Source organism: Sarcophilus harrisii, chromosome 6, assembly GCF_902635505.1.
Source record: "Sarcophilus harrisii chromosome 6, mSarHar1.11, whole genome shotgun sequence".
Lineage (NCBI taxonomy): Eukaryota > Metazoa > Chordata > Mammalia > Dasyuromorphia > Dasyuridae > Sarcophilus > Sarcophilus harrisii.
This window is the reverse complement of record NC_045431.1, coordinates 145,199,799-145,217,464: the sequence shown is the minus strand read 5'-3', so window position 1 is coordinate 145,217,464 and position 17,666 is coordinate 145,199,799. Positions and strand designations below refer to the sequence as shown.

The following is a 17,666-nucleotide window of genomic DNA, read 5'->3' as shown; positions in this document are numbered from 1 at the left end:
TGTAAGGGCTTTGATGGTATATTGTAACTCCTAGACTTAAAATCAGGAAGACCTGGGTTCAAATTCTGCCTCTGACACTTAAGTTTATCATCCTGGGCAGATCATTTAACTCAGTTTCCAATAAAATGAGGGTAGTATTTAGTATAAATGCCAATAGTGTTTCCCAGGTTGTGACAATCAAATTGGACAATGTATATGAAGTGCTTTGCAAACTTTCAAGTGCAAAATAAATGCCAGTTATTATTATTTTATGGCATAGTTTGAGTATTTATGCATATTAATATCTGGGAATTGCTATCCATATAAATTTGTAGATTAAAAAAAATTAAATATCTTCATTAAAAGGTGTTATAAGAAATGCCATGAAAAGCAAAATATAATATACACCTACACACACACACTCTCATTCTGGTTCTATTTTTCTTGATTGTTGATAATAGGAAGTGTTCTGAATTTGGTGTCAGGAGACTTGGGTTCAGATCTTAGCCTTATAAGCAAGTCACCCTCTGAGACATGTTTCCCCATTTCGAATGGGGAGAGTAGCTTTTAGATTCCCTACTTCATGAAGTTATTGTTAGGAAAAGTGATTTATGACTTTTGTGACTATGAAGACCCATAGGATGTAAATTGTTATCAGTTGTATTTTTAATCACTATTAAAAAATCAACACACATGTTGGAAAAGTATGCAATTTTTAATAAAGCCGAGCAAAAGTATATTAAATAAATACATAATATCCTATAAAAATAGCAAACAGTCTAATACTACTTTGCTTTAGAAAGTCAAGGGGACCCCCATTTTACAAAAGGTGAATGCCAAGGACTAGAAATCCAGCATTCTGTATTCCCTCCCTCCCCAATCCATCCTGTCTTTTTTTTTCTTAAGCTCTGAAACACATCATATGCCTCTTTTGTTATTGTTATTATAAATCTCTTGATAATTGAATGTACCTCAAATGGTATATAGCAAGTCTGGTTTAAGTTCCTTGTAGGCAGATGCTTTGGAGACGTTTTTGTGCTACAAGGTTGTGAGTGCTTAGGAATCCTATTCTAAAGTCTTTGGGTAAATAACAAAACTAATGTTATAGCAAGCCCAGAGAATAGCCAAGATTATTTAGACGACAAGCAGAATTTGAACCCAGGTCTTCTGAACCAATGCACTTTTTGTCATGCTACACTGTGGGAGAGAGCTATAAATAATAAGTCTTTGATATTTCTTTTGATCTAAATCAAGGAGAATCTGTCATGATGAATTTATTTAATCCTTGCAATGGAACTCTTGTTTTTGACAGTCAAGTTCCAGCAAAATGCTACTTAATTTGTTGGTTTCTGACATGATACTTTCCCACTATATAGACAACCACCCATAGAAAAACATAAAAAAGTGTTTCTATTGCTTTGTTTTGTTTTATCATTCTTTTTAAAAAAAAAAAAAAAGTAGATTTCAAAGCTGTAAATTTGTGTTATCTTTCAGGTTTTAATTTTTGAAAAAAAAATTTTTATCAAAATATTTGAAATCTGTTCTAATTCCCATTACTGTTCTCACAACATAGTGGATACTTAATAAATGCTTACTGAAAGGAAATGGCAAATCAGTCCAGTCCAGTAGCTTTGCCAAGAAAACCTTAAATAGAGCCACAAGGAGTTGGACAAAGTGAACAACATCATTTTAAAAAAAACAGGAATGGGGCAGCTAGGTGGTGCAGTGGTTAGAGCACCAGCCCTGAAGTAGGGAGGATCTGAGTTCAAATCTGGTCTCGACACTAAATTCTTCCTAGCTATGTGACCCTGGGCAAGTCATTTAACCCCAATTGCCTCAGCCAAAAAAAAAAAAAGTTATCCTATTCCCAGATAGGTAAAATAGAGGAACTGCCTGCTAAACATGTTTACTCTAATTCTTCTAAGTTTGGCAGTCACAACCAGAAAGAAAAGAACATTGAATTCTGGAGAAGTGTTTTCCAAAGTTTTAAGATGATATCATGCAGCAAAGGTATAGTCCAGAAGTTCAAATTCTACTTTGGAGAATTTACTAATTGCATGAATCTGGGCAGGTCATATGACTTCTCAGAGCTTCAGTTTTCTCATCTGAAAATCGGGAAATTAGTAGCACCTCCTTCATGGGAATATTATAAGAATGAAAGAAGAGAATGTGTTCAGTGCTTTGCAAAACTTTAAGCACTGTGTAAAAGTGAGCTATTTTTATTGTCAAATGCCTGTTTCCACCAAATCAATAATTGAGTGTGCCAATTCCAGGAGATAGCAGTATCTGGACAGAGCAGCCATTTCTGTGCCTCAGCAATGTGTTGTATTCTCAGAGAATCTAACCAGGCACCCATTCTTTGTCCCTGGAGTTAGATTTCCTTGTAAGTCCATCAGCATTTACAACAGTGGAAGCAGCCTGCCTCTGGGGAAGAGCAATCATCACTTTTCAGAAAGGGATTGCTTTAAAAAGGACTGAGACCTCATACTGCTACCATCCTGTGCCAGTTGCTTCCTTATTTGTGACTGAAAAACAAAACAAACAGAAAAACTTGTGCACAGTTGTAAAATTTGTTTTTCCTTGCATAACTCTATATAATATTGACACATAGCATAGTTTGGAGGTTTTCCAAATGTGAAATAATAGATGATAAATACTAAAGTCATCTGGGCAATTAAAGATTTATATATATATACACATACCAATCCTATTTATCTAGTTACTTGTATATCTAAGAAAATTTTTAGCTATTCCTACCCCATACATACAGACACACACGCTCATACCTTTCCAAACATATTCCCTGTTATCCCTGTGTATAATCCTTCAGAGAAATGGGATATCTATTTCCCAGGCATGGCCTGAAATTCATCTTTAGGAGAAGCATTTTCAATGACAAGGTAACTAAATCTCAAATGTATTGAAGAAACAAGCATGAATGCTATAGGCATTTAGGTAGGTCATGCATTGAAGAAAAAAAAAATTCCTGTTCATAATAAACAATATTCAATAAGGCTTTCAGGTTCTTGAGGGTAATGTTCTTTTGCAGGCATTGGGATTCTTGATGAGGATGACAGATATTTGAACTAAATAATAAAGAGACAATCCATTAAAAGTAAATGTATCTACATATATACATATGTAATGTCTACAGGAATTGGATCTAGAAGTTGACTAACAACTTGGAAAAAAAATGCAAACAAAATAAAATGTAAAAACAACACAGACTTGCAAAAGTTGCTAGAAATCACTGTCTTCCTTCTGGGAAACATCTACAAAGTACAATATTTGAAATAAAGTTTTTTTCTTTAACCAGCACAACTGTTAGTTATGAGCAACTGGTCATTTTTCAAATATTGTACTTTGTAGATATGTATCATTAGAAATTTGCATCCTTATGTGGAGAAATATGCCAAACTCCCATCACTGGATTGCCCAATTCTCACTGTTTTCTTCCTGCAGACTGGGATTGACCACCTTTATAAATCAGGCTGGTCTGGTTTCAAGAGACAGGCGGTCAGCATTAATCCAGTCTTCTCTCAGAAGAGTGGATAAATTACAAAGTTCTTCCACAAACCTACCTATATCAGAAGGACTGTCCTTGCCCCTGAATTCCCTGAAATGAATTAAATCACATACCCAAATTTCTATCCCCTACCCCATAGGCCAGACTGCAGATGATCCATTTCCTTCTTAGTTTGAAAAAAATGCAGATGGAATTTCAAAGAATAAAACATTATAAAAGAGCTTAGCACAGTAGTAGATCTTGATAAATTACCATTTTCCATCGGAGTATTTTAATCCACTCATCTGCTTCTACTCCTGTTTTTGCACATAAATAAAAAGTCCTGTATGGAAATACTAAGCTGCAGGGAAAAGAAAAAAAGGAACAATTTAATATATTCTTCCTCTCCTGTCTCCATTTCCTCCCCTCATTTTTCTTGAGAAAAAAAACCTGGTAAAAGTTCAGTTAAGGTTTTGAAGACTGGCATCTGAAAAATTCTTTGAGGTATATTTGAAGTTTCCTTTAATTATGACAGGCCATGTTCTTGTCTAATAAGAATTCAAAGATATAAAAAAGACAAGATCTAGGCTGCTTCCAAAAACCTTTTCATGAATGTTCTCACAACTTCCATGGGATGAGATTAGGTCATAATGTCTAGTTCATCCATCTCCTCTAACCTGAACTGATTTGAATTGAAGGCTTAAACCAAAACAGAAAGACGCTGTCTGTTGCTTGCCAAGACCAGTAAGGTCAGTGTTTCCCCACAGAAGCCTGTAGACTCTTATTTGTGTTCATCTAGTATGATAAAATGTTGTCCTTCACATATGAAGGCTGCAAATCCCGTTTCAACATTTCATTTCAGTTCAGGGAGAAAATCAACCAGCTCACTTGATCTATTTAAAGAACAGGCAATTCACTTGTCTATCTCCTTGGTTACAAAGTCAAAGTAATCTGATTTTACAAACCTGGCTCTGCCTTTTATCTCCTCCCTTGCTACTGTCTCAGTAACTGTTGTGAAGCAAGGAAGCAATCAACAAACGGTTATTAAAAGCCTACTCTTTGCCATGCACATGGGATTGCAGATAAAAATGAGTTTTTATTTCTCTTGGGGGCAGGGATAACATCCATGTATAAATGTATAATATGGAGAAAGTTATTACAAAATAATTAGGTGGAAATTTTTTCTGGAAAGTAGAAAAGACTTCATGGTTGAACTAAACTTTGAAGATCCTAAAGGTGAAGGTGAGGAAATCATATATCAAATGCCCAGAGAGATAGAGTTGGGATTGCTGTGTATCAGAAAGAGCTAGAAGGCCAATTTCCCTGTATAGATGAATGAATGTGTAATAAGTCTGGAAAAGCAGACTGGAGCCTGAATGGGAAGGGTTTTGAATGTTCAACACAAGAGATTAAATGTGTTTAGCAGCAAGTATGTTTAGCATACTTGCTATGTTTAGTGTTAGGAGGGAAAATGATAGGTGTGTAGTTAAAGAGAAAACCAGGAATCCCTTCTTGAATATTTTCATAGGTCTTCTGGTCTTCTAAACATTACAGATTAGGAGCTTTTCATATGGCTACTGAGTTTAAGACCCTCAGGTCATAAATCTTTTAACACGTTGAGATGGCAATGCATATTCTATGGTTTTTTATTCTTTTTCAGGAAAAAGGGATGGGCAAGGATTTTCTCTTTTTATCACAACTTACCAGAAACAGTTGACTTTTTCCTGTGTGTAATCAAACTGCACAGCTGAGCATTCTGTTAGATCTAGTGTTCGAATTGGCTCTGGTGTCTGGAAAATGAGATACAATATCATGTTTGGATGTGAAGACTCTTGGAGCCTATCCATTACTCGTATTCCCCAGTAAGCCCTTCCCAAGATGACCATGACAGCTTACTTCCACCAACGAGGACTGAAATAAGAAAGTACATTTTATTTGGAGGAATTCCATGCTAAAGGTTTTTAAATCCTCAAGACCCTGAGCATCAAAGATAGATGAATTTGTATTTCCTACTTCAATTTCATATGGAAAGAGTTTTTGTTTTTTATTTTTTACATATTAGAGACAGCCACATTTTCCCCACAGCTTTTGACTCATTGTATGTCTCATAGAAGAAGAATGGGAATCATGAGCCTTGGGTTTTAAAAAGGGTTCTACCTACTAACTGTAACCTAAAGTGTTTGAATGTCTATGGGTCTCAGTTTTCTCATCCAACCTGTCCCAACCCAAATCTGTGAACCCAGGCACTAAGCATACAAAGACAAAAGAACGAAAAACAGTCCCTGCCTTCAAAGAAACTTCTAAATATCTTTTAAAAAATAAATATATGGAAGTGGTAGGAATACAACATATAATCAGATTAATATATACATGATAATTGAGGAGGGAGACAAAACTATTAGGGGTATCAGAAAAGGTTTGCTATAGGAAATGTCTTATCAGTAAAATGAACAGGATGGACTCTGCTATTTCTTTCAGCTGTAACCTTTTAGGGTTCTATCTGCTGGAGGGAGAGAGGAGAAATGAAATAGCTGTAGATTTATGAGCTGGACAAATGAAACACAAAGAAATCTTTGATGCTTTGTAATGTAGCATCTTACAGTTTCCATCTCTGTTGGTTCTCATTTGCTCTTCCCAACAATCCTATGAAGTAAATATAGGAGCTTTTATCTTTAAGTTATAATGAAGAAATGGGAGTGTAGACATTATAAGATCTAGGACATGAGGGCCATCTAGCCCAACTCCATCATTTTACAGGTGAAGTAATTGAAAACCAGAAATATGAAACTTCTTGTCCCCAAAAACCCTACAATTAGTGACAGGACTGGAGAGTGCACCCAGGTCTTTGGACACTCAGAAAACAATAACAAAAAGGAGGAAGAAAATGAGAAGAGAATATATATTTATAAGTACCTACTATGTTTCAGGCACTGATTTAAAGTGCTTTTCAATTTTATCTCACAATGTCATACTTGTTACGTGTAAAATGAGGGAGTTAGATTTCATGTCATATTAGACCAAGATGCTCTCTATAATTCCCATATTGCTTCATTCTGTGTAGTCCCCAAACAATAGGCTAAAAAAAAAACTGACTAGCTCTGCTCAGTAGAATCATAGTACCAATTATGCCTTGGGCATTTCAGGTAGAATAATAAAAATTTAAGGGATTTCAGAGGTCTTGTTTTCTCCTGGGGTCTGTTTTTTTCAAATGATACTACACTGCAATCTACTACTCACCATTTGGTCTTTGAAGTATTTCAGTTCATTCCTTTGCAAAGTGAACCACCTGGTTTTCCAAGTCTAGAATGAGGGAGAGGATGGAGGAACAAGAAAGAAAATATGTAGATTTTGAATAAAAAATATGGGAACTAAAGTATTTTCTTTGTTTAAAAAAATCTAGCAGAGGACTAAAAAAAGAATTGCTTCAGAGAAAAATAATTGAGAGGGTTTTCAAATGGGAAATAGTTCATAGAACTGAGGGTCCTGTCCCATGTGCATACTGGATTTTCATATACAAGGTCACCCTAAGTTCAAAGAACTCAAAACCATAGCTCATGAGCTCTCAGTTATATACTTGCTTTTAGGAGGACACAATATATATCAAAGGCATTTCATGAAATAGCATAGTAAAAAAAAAAAAAAAAAAAAAAGAAGAGGAAGAAGAGAAGGAAAAGGAAAAGGAGATTTTTTTTCATAAATTCTGGGAATATCCCACAATATACATGCCATCAGTGGGAAGAATAGACACTACATAATGAAGGTTTTTCAGCCTTAGTAATCTATGGTAGAAACTATTAAAATTGTAATCTGTTACTGATAGATAAAAAACCCACACAACTGAATTACTAATTCTCTCAACATCTAATTAATATCCAGCCATCAGCCATATAATAAATCTATAATGGTCAACATGCCAAAAAAAAATGCCTATCTGCAAATTTGTACATATCTTTTACCAGATCAAATTCAGTAAAGTAATGCAGTGTTGAATAAACATTGAAATTACTTTTCAAAAATAAATTGTTGCACTTAAAAGCACAAACTAAAAATACACTTTTAAAATGTTATTTTCAATAGTTTAAAGTATATCAAGCTACCTTGACTCTCAAAGTAGCTTAAGTCATGATGGCATTTTTCTGCTGTATTAAGTGTAAAGTGGTATTGAAATGTTGTATAAAAATTAGAGGCATTATTCCCACCTGTCTCTTTTCTGAGAAAATCACAGAAAGAAGAGCAAATTGAGGTGGGATAGAATCTAGGCCTGGGTACTGATTCCTTATTTTATGAGATATTCTTGGCTACAGAGCCCCACAGAAGAAATTTTTTTTTCAATTTCACACAGAACAATTCCTAGAAAATAATTCATGTCTCAACTTAAAATAGGACAAAATGAGTTAATTACTTGTCCATAGACATTTTCTTGGGACATGAAGGTGAAAACTGAAAAGGACAACCCCATTAAATGAGGACAGTCAATCTAATCCAGTATTATATTCCATTTTCTAGTATTTCTTAGACAAGCTGTCATTGCTAAATAAACCTACTAGAATTTTAAACCTCTTAAAAAAAAAACTGAATTTGTACAAACTGAAATTTTATAATATGTTGAAAATTATGCAGAGGGAACTTCCTAGAAATTTTTCTAGAATAAATTTGCTACCCTCCCTCTCAATGAACCTGTTAGCAAATTGTTAGCAAATGCACCTTGGTAGCAAATCATAAACTTCTTTGTAGGTATTTCCCTTAAAACTTAAAGTTACTTTCCTAGTTTTGAATAATTAGCTGTCAAAAGGCACTGGTAAGATGGCTTTGTTAATTAATCAATCAATTAATTTTAGATCTGACCTGTGATTCCACTGATATAGGGAACTTCTAATTGAGAAACTCACTCTAGCAATACTGTTCACCACCTGATCTGAAATATTAAGTGACTTATACATATATGGGTGTTTAAATATAAATAACTATATATAATATTATATCATGCACATAATATGATATATAACAATGTGATGTTGTCTGTTATGATGTAATATAATATATAATGTAGTGTATTATATGTAATATGTATGCATAATAACAAAAGCAGAATGGTCTATTGAATATATACAGGAACAGAGTCACAAATGTCAAATTTAGAAATCTAGTTGAACTCTATGCCATCTGCTTAATTACTGTCTCTTTGGGCCTCACTTATAAAACCAGCTCTTACCTTCACTAGACCTCCTTGTTTCGTTAGGTATCCTTCCTTGGTGCCCAGCTAGGAAAGAAGCAAGAAGTTATTGAAACCAGAGACATAAAATCGATCCTTATATCTCTTTTCTGTTCTAGAGGAGTATTGGATTTTTTTTTAAGTCTTGAGACTCATCTCTTCTCAAGGCTCAGAAGTTCCCTGTGCATCATGAGGTGCCATAATTGCTTTGAATCACAGTCTCTTGATCTTAAAATGTACCTCAGACACATTTTTTTTTTAATCTTTTTGAATCTTGCTTTTTACTTTAGGGAATTCTAAGACTAAGCTCTATATAACCTCTTATGCACGCCACATTTTTTTTTTTTTAAGAGAACCAGTGCTTTAGCAATCACATGTACCAGTTGTTTCTTTTCTTTCTTTTTCATTTTGGATTAAAGCTTTTTATTTTTAAAATAGATACTTTTCAACATTCACTCTTACAAAACCTTGTGTTCCAAATTTTGTTTTCTTTTTTTCTTTCCCTTCCCTCCACTCCCTCTCCTAGACAGCAAGTAATCTAATATGTTAAACATGTGCAATTCTTCTATACATAGTTCCACAATTATCATGCTGCACAAGAAAAATCAGATAAAAAAAATGAAAGAGAAAACAAAAAGTAAGCAAACAACAATTTAAAAAAGTGAAAATGCTATGTTGAGATCCATACTCGGTTCCCACAGTCTTCTCTCTGGGTGCAGATGGCTTTTTTTATCACAAGATCATTGGAATTGGCACGCGGAAAGAGCCACATCCATCAGAATTGATCATCGTATAGTCTTCTTGTTACTGTGTATAATGATCTCCTGGTCCTGCTCACTTCACTCAGCATCAGTTCCCCACCTTTCTGAAATCATCCTGCTGGTCATTTCTTACCGAACAATAATATTCCATAATATTCCTATACCATAATTTATTCAGCCATTCTCCAATTGATGGGCATCCACTCAGTTTCCAGTTTCTGGCCACTACAAAGAGACCTGCCACAAACATTCTTTCACATGTGGGACCCTTTCCCTCCTTTATGATCTCTTTGAGATATAAGCCCAGTAGAGACACTGGCACCAGTTGTTTCAATATTCTTCACAGTAAGACTGGAATCCTGGAGTAAGAGAGTGCAGGTGCTGCTCAGCCTGCTCACCTTTAAAAGTTCTTCATAAGAAGTTGAAAGGATGCCTGTAAGCAATCTATATTTGTTCTCATACTTTCTTTGGCTCAAATGAAATGGAACAGTGAGTCAGATTGGATCCTTGCTTCTCATCTACTACAGCTTTGTAGCCATGAGTGGGAATTTCATCCATGTGTAAAAGAATCTTTACCAACAAGTTTGCTTTTTTAGACCTTGAACTCCTTGACAATGAGGATTGTCTTTTGGGTTTATTATCTCCCTAGTACTTAGCACAGAACCTAACACAGCATAGAGAGTTAATAGGTGCTAGTTACCTAATTGACTGAACCTGTATCTGTGAACCCATTAGGAGAGAGAAACTTTTGTCTATCAAAACAAGTTGGCATCTGCTTTGCAACTTAATCTTAGAAGCATCCCTGGGGCATTGAGAAATCAGGTGACTTGCCTAGGGTCAAACAATCAATTTGTATCAGAAGCAAGTCTTGCTGATACAGAGACTAGTCTTCTATTCACTGTATTTTACAGCCTCTCAATTCAAGAAACACAGAAATTCATCCCAGAGTGCTTTTAGGTTGAGCTCCCCCCCCCCCCGTCTGTCTCTCTTTTTCTGTCTGTCTGTCTCTCTTCTTTCTTTGTTTCTGTCTCTTTCTCTCTTTTCTGTCTTTCTATCTCTGTCTCTGTCTCTGTCTCTGTCACTCTCTCTGTCTGTCTCTTTCTCTGTCTCTCTCTCTCTCTGTCTGTCTCTCTCACTTTCTCACTCCCTCCCTCCCTCCACTTTCCCCACCCTCCAAATTAGCTTATGTTCAGCATAATTACTTACTGAAGGAGCTGTGGGTACCAGGTCACTTTCTGTCCTTCCCGTCTGCATTGCTGTGTGAACTCTGACTGATTCGTAGATGGATGGCTCTTCTACTTGGTACGGATAGGGATGTTTCAGGACAATCAAGGTGCCTAAATTGGAGGGAAAACAGAGGATCGTGTAACTTTGCCAGGACAGGCTTAAGAGCTAACTAGAAGGCTGTGCTTGGGCTTTTATTTTATTTTAGGATTTTGCTAAAACTAGATAGAATAACAATATGTATTTCAGAAATATTTATTGAAGTACTCTGAATTAATTCATTTCAGTTTTATACTAAGAACTTTAATACATTATGCATTAATCTCTGATCAGTTAAATCATATATCAAATCTCTCTTCCCTTCATTCCCCTCCCATCTCTTAACTAAATACATTTGTTTTGATCAAGTGAACATGAAATGAGTATGGACATTACACATATCCATTTTTTTCTCCATTTTTACTTGCAGGAAAATTTTTATTTTTATTTATAAGCAGCTAGATGGTGCAGTAACTAGAGTCCTGAAAGTCATATTCTACATCAGACATTTGCTATATGTGTGATTCAAAGAAGTTACTTAATCTGTACCTCATTTTCCTCATCTGTAAAATGAGGATATTAATCGCTCCTGCCTTCCAGAGTGGTTGTAGGGATAAAATGAGATATATTTGTAAAGCCTCTTGCAAATCTTCAAGAGTTGAATAAACGCTATTTATAATGATTATCATTTTCTATTGTTACTGCCCTCTAAATACCACAAATTCTATTCAAGAGATATGGCTGCTTAGGGTCCTTCACAGACATTGTGACTTTTGAACTAAGCCTTGAAGGAAGACAAAGATTCTGAGCCACAGAAATGGGGAACTTGCATTCTAAGTTTGGGAGAATAGTGGGATAAGAGGTAGGGTGTTGAGTTCCAGTAGGTATAGTTTGTTTGAAATGTAGAATAAATGAAGGACAGAATACTATTAGAAATGTAGGGGAGAGTCAGATTGTGGGTGAGTGGGAGGGGATCTTAAATACTTAGCAAAGAGATTTGTATTCCTTCAAGCCTCTGTTCAAATGCTATTTTTTCCCAAATCTTTTCCAGTTCTTACTCCCATTCCCCATTGCTAGTGTGCCTTCTCTCTGAGATTACCTCTAGACTACGTAAACATATCTTCTATATGCATCTTCCCATTAGAATATGAATTCCATGAAGAAACTATTTTTTTGGTCTATTTTTGTATATATAGCACATTGCTCGGCACTTAGTAAATATTAATAAAACCTATTGAATGCTTGACTAGAGTAGACTAGGGGACTGTCCAGAAGGTTTTGAGCAGGGAAGTGACATGCTTGGACCTGTGCCATAGGAAGATTACTTTAGCAGCTGTGAAAAGTCTGGTTTGAATCAGGCAAAATCTGTTGGAGGTCAAAGGAATAGTCTAAGCGAAGAAACTGTTACTAGTATGTTTCATTTGGAAAGAACAGAGAATGGTATATAATACGCAATACTAAGAAGAAACCCTCAGATGGGGATGACTTAATTCTGGCCCTTTTTTTTAAACTTAAAAAAAATATATCTATGAGCTCAGGCCCAATCAATCGATGAGCTTCATTCTGAGGCATCCATAAGTTTCACCAGACTGCCAAAAAAGGTTAAGAATCCTCTGACAGACATTTCATCAAAAGCAAATTAAAACAATTAATAATTCTAGGACATGTAATAATAATGATAAAAACATATAATAAATTTACAAAAATCATTAGACTGTTTATTACCAATAAAATTTAAGAAGAAAGATTAAAAAGAAATTCTATTACAAATAACTACTGAATCTATAAAATATTGAGAAGTCAGATATTAGGCAAGTAGTGTAGGACAGAGTCCTGAGCTTAGAATCAGGAAGACGATTTCAAATCTGGCTTCAGAAACTTATTAGCTTTGTGACATTGGGCATTAAATCACTTAAATTGTTTGTCTCAGTTTCTTCAACTGTAAAATGGAGATAATATAATCTACTTCCCAGGGTTGTTGTAAAGATCAAATGAGATTATATTTATAAAGCCCTTACCACAGTGCCTGCCATACACTAGGCATTATATAAATTTTGTGGCTGCTAACATTATTGTTGTTGTTATGAGGTCCACCAACTAAGATATATACAGAAAAGGAATATGATGACAAAACACTCTTGCTTAAATATTCAAATAATAGGAAAGCTATTGATTGATCAAGATTTGGCCATGTCAATATAATAAAAATGAGAATGTTGTCTAAATTAATTTATGGAATCAACGCCACACTGATTAATGTACCAAAGAGTTATTTTATAGAACTAGACAAAAATCAAAACAAAATTAATCTAGAGGAACAATAAATCAAGAATCTCAAGGGTAGTGATGAAAAAATGAGAGATAATATCTTAAACTATATAACTAAGCAGAAAAATGAGATCTAATGTCTTAAGCTACATAACTAAGCAGTACAAATCAACATTATTTAGCACTAGCCAGAATTAAAAAATTGGTCAGTGAAAAAGATTATATAATTTAGACCCAGAAGCAATGCAATGTAGTCACACAGTATTCAATAAATCCAAGGATACTAACCACCAGGGTAAGAACTCATGTGCAGCAAAAACTGATAGAAACCTAGAAAACAGTCTGACAAAAATTAGATTTAAACTATACTCTTATAACACATACCCCTATAAAATCCAAATGGATACATAACCTAGATGTAAAATGTCTCAGCATAAACTATTTGAAAAAGAAAAAAGAAATACTATTTACAAATATGGATAGGGGAAGAATTCTAAGTCAAATGAGGTACTAGAAATAAATCATAAGGCATAAAAAAGAAAAATTTGATTATATAAAATTGAAAAGGTTTTGCCAAAACAAAATCAGTGCAGTTAGATTTTTAGAAGAGTTAGAACTCCCCCAGAAGTTAATTGGGAAAAAAGAAAACCTATTTCATAAATTTCTCCGATAAGCAATCTGAAGTACAAGATATTTAAAAATTGATGTAAATGAATAAGAGAGAGTGATCCCTCAATAGATCAAAGAATATGGTACCACTTAAAAAAGAAGTGCAAGTTATCAACAACAATATGAAAAAATGCTTCAGATTAATATTAAAAGAAATTAAAATTAAAATAATTTAGAAGTTCTGCCTTATACTCCTCAAATTGACAAAGATCACAGAAAAAGAAAATAATAATTGTTGGAGGGCCCGGGGAAAATAGGTATATTAATCCACTGTGATGAAACTATGAATTTGTCCTACCAGTCTGGAGAGCAATTTGGAACTATATCTCCAAATCCATTAAATTATGTATAGGCTTTGACCAAGTATTACCACTACTAGACCTATGCTCCTAAAGAGGTCAAAGAAAAAGAGAAACACCTTTATATGCAAAAAAAAAAAAAAAAAATTTAGTATTTTAAAAAATTGTAATAAAGACCTAAAACTAAAGGACTGCTCATCAGTTGAGGAATGGTTAAATAAATTATAAGAATGTAATGGAGGGAACTAGATGGCTCAGTGAATAGAGCACCAGTCCTGAAGGCAGGAGGATCTGAGTTCAAATATGGCCTCAGATACTTAATGTTTCCTAGCTGTGTGACCCTGGGTATGTCACTTAACTCCAATTGTCTCATGAAAAAAGAAAAAAGAATGTAATGGAATGTTATTGAACCAGAAGAAACAATGGAAGGGATTTTAGAAACACTTGGAAAGACTTTTATTTAAAGTGATTCAGAGTGAAGTGAGCAGTGAAGAGAATGACTATAATATGGTATTTTAACATTGTGAAGCAATGTCAAAAGACTTAAGAATCTTGATTAAAATAGTGACTTACCATGACTTCAAAAAACTAATGATGAAGCATGTCTCTATGGAAATATATTGGAGACCACCCGTTTTCTTTAGGTTACACTTATGATATTGCAGTATGTAACTGCATGTTATTGCAGTGATTATTAGTTTAAATTGGTCACTCCTGGACGAGAAATCCCGATTCTGAACCAATATATGAGATGATTAGGCTCTTGGTAAGGGGAAGAAAATAATTACTTTCTTTCCATAAGCATAATGCATATGCATTCAGGGAGGAACCTGTTTTCCCTTTTGATAGAATACCTCCAATTGGTTTAGGGTAATGATGTGACTAAGGAAAGGAAGAAGTCTTCGATTATTTCAGTTAATGGAAATATCTCTTGAGTTTATCTTTTTTTAAACTCGAAAGGAGCATCCTTGAAGGGAGAGATTGAAAAAGGATTGAAAGGTTTTAGGAATATAATGCTTCATGGGTGTGCCAAAAGTAATCTTCCTTGTTCTATTTGATGAAGCAAACTTAGTTAAACTTAGGAATTCTGCTTAATTTTGACGGAAATTTTGTGAGTTTTTGGAATGCTATAAATTTTTTACTCCAGAATGGGCTTATGTTCAGTTTTTAGCAGTAGAGGTAGCTGCTTTTTTTTGAACCTCTTCCCTTTTGAGCAGAGATGATTAGAATTAATTTAATCAAAATTAATATATATTGTTTCTGGTAAACTTGTGCCTAAAATACAGAATATAGGATCTTATTCTATATTTTTTTTACCACTTAGAGGAAAAGAGTTTCAAAATGAGATGAACATATCAATAAATGTGATAAATAAACATTTATTAAGTGCTTACTATGTACTAGGCATTGTACTAAGTATAAAAAGAAAAGCAAATGATAATTGCTATCCTCAAGGAATATACAATCTGATGGGAGAAAATAATATGCAAAAATATGAAAAGAAGGTTGAGCAGGGTTAGGGAAAGGGTAGCAGATATAAGGGCCTTAAGGTATTGTTCATAATATAGAAAATTCAGTTTAAAAATTAAATGGCAAATTGAGGAAGTTCTATTTTATTCTGGTGTCAATGGGAGATAATAGTAGAAGATTAGTATATCTCACTCATGCTTTGAAAAGATGAATTTGGTTACGTTTGGAGGATGGATTAGAGAAGTGATATTGAAGCAAAGAGATCAATTAGGATGTTAGAGCATAGTCCAGACAAGAAGTAGAGAAGGCCTAAATAAGGGTGGTAGCCATATAAGTAAAGAAAAGGAAATAGATTGCATGTTGGGGCTTAGGGGACTTGGGGAGAATGTGAAAAAGAATGAACAGCAGGAGTTTTTCCAAGATTATGAACTTGAGTGGCTGGCATAGTGCCACTGGCTTAAAAGAAGAAACCTCCTTAAAGGTACAAGCTAGGAATTTCTGGGCCAGACTGAAAAATATGGTCATAGTGATGGCACTAATTGGTACCATAAAACAATGAGCCATACTTGATGAACCCTCTATCCCAAAACATTGAAATTTTTAGAGATTTTATGTAAATGGGATTATTTCCTTTTAGATTACAAAGGACCAGGATAGTATTTTATGCACTATGTATCCTACATAGTAGGTGCTGAAAAAAATGTTCTATTTGGTGAATGAATGAATGCCTTTGGAAGATGAGGTTTAAATTTAGGAAAGCTTTGCCTGACCTCCCAGTGTCCATGGTCCTGAAGACCTAGGACCAGGATAGCCCAGATGTTCCAAATTCCTCCAGGACCTCAGTTTTGGTTTTCCTTATCTTTAAAATGGATTTCAAAACTTTATTCTTAAAACATTTTTAATTTAACTCAGTAAAGGAAGTATGAATGAACTCCCTGCTTCTAGGAAGTAGATTGTAAGCTGAGAGCAAAGTCGTGGTGCTGATCTGCTTCTAATTTATGTGGCTGGGGTTAGATTTAGACTGAAATGAAAAATAGGCAAAATGCTAATTCATTATACAACTTCTCATTTCTGTGACCCCAGAGGAGAGGTTTTCTTAATCTGATTGTTGAAACACTATTAACTCAGTGAGGTCTCATGTTTTGGAAAGAGGAGTTAGTACACCAGACCAATGGACAAGGAAACTTCAATACACAAGACAGTTAGACTAAGTCAACTTTAGGCTTGGCTGCAACCCTTAGATAAGGGGTAAGAGTTGACAGGGGATGGGAGAAGGGGTGAAAAGACTAAAAGGGAAATTAGGGACCAGAAGCTTAGGAAATATAGCTACAAGTTTTACTTCATTTTCTGCTCTGCTTCTAGAAGATGATTTGGTCCTGCCTCTGAAGTTAAATTTGGTTTCAGAATTATTCAGCAGAAGTACATTTTTTCAAGCAGAGTTTCTTAGCCGTGTGTGTGTGTGTGTGTGTGTGTGTGTGTGTGTGTAAGAGAGAGACAGAGAGATAGATCTTTTGTATAATCTAGTAATGACTATAGATCCCTTCCCAGAATAATGTTGTTGCCTACATCTAGGTGTGTTCTAGAATCAGTTTGTATTATGAGAGACAATTGTTAAATTTTCAGTGTGTGTATTTCATCTTGAAAATAAGCAAAGACTACAAAATGATTTATTAAGTTTTTAAAAAATTATCTAGACCCAAGAAAATGTGAAGAAAACATTAATAATGAAGATTAAACTTAAAAATGTATTTGTAATTTTTTTTAGAGAAATCAATTAAATATTTACCACTATACCCCCTACCTACATCATTCATAATGGAAAGGGATGCTCAATTTCAATTAGAAGTTAGTTCCCATTTAAGTTCCCCAATCCCTTGAAATCTATCTAAATACTCTTTGAGGATCTACAGACCAGAGATCATGTACTTAGATAATTACTGAATTGAATGACTGTGTTGCCTGGTAGAATACTCGGCATGAGAGTTAAGTCTCCTTGAATGCAGAAGGGTGCTATATAGCAGAAGTATAAACCACATGGTTTGCGTTATTGCTGCAACATTGGCTGGTATTGCTAAACCAGATTAAAACTGAAATGGAAAATATTCAACAATATAAGAAAAAATACAATAAAGCATATATATATAGTAATATGTAATTTCCAAGTCAATATATAGCTCACAGGGATCCTCATGTATACTTTAATGTCCTTTCTCTTTGAGTTTGACACCACTGTTGTAAAC

At 34.5% G+C, this 17,666-nt stretch overlaps 1 protein-coding gene across 1 annotated transcript in view; it reads right to left on the bottom strand.

Moving 5' to 3' along the window:
• Positions 1-1,175: 1,175 nt before the first annotated feature.
• DAPP1 (dual adaptor of phosphotyrosine and 3-phosphoinositides 1) overlaps positions 1,176-17,666 on the bottom strand; it is a 58,303-nt gene continuing 41,812 nt past the window's right edge. The window contains exons 4-9 of the mRNA XM_012552028.3: positions 10,664-10,794; positions 8,697-8,744; positions 6,722-6,784; positions 5,189-5,274; positions 3,758-3,845; positions 1,176-2,504 (exon numbers count right to left, since the gene is read on the bottom strand). Of these exons, the coding sequence (XP_012407482.1) occupies positions 2,421-2,504; positions 3,758-3,845; positions 5,189-5,274; positions 6,722-6,784; positions 8,697-8,744; positions 10,664-10,794 (500 nt within the window). The 3' untranslated portion in view covers positions 1,176-2,420. The remainder of the gene's footprint in view (positions 2,505-3,757; positions 3,846-5,188; positions 5,275-6,721; positions 6,785-8,696; positions 8,745-10,663; positions 10,795-17,666) is intronic.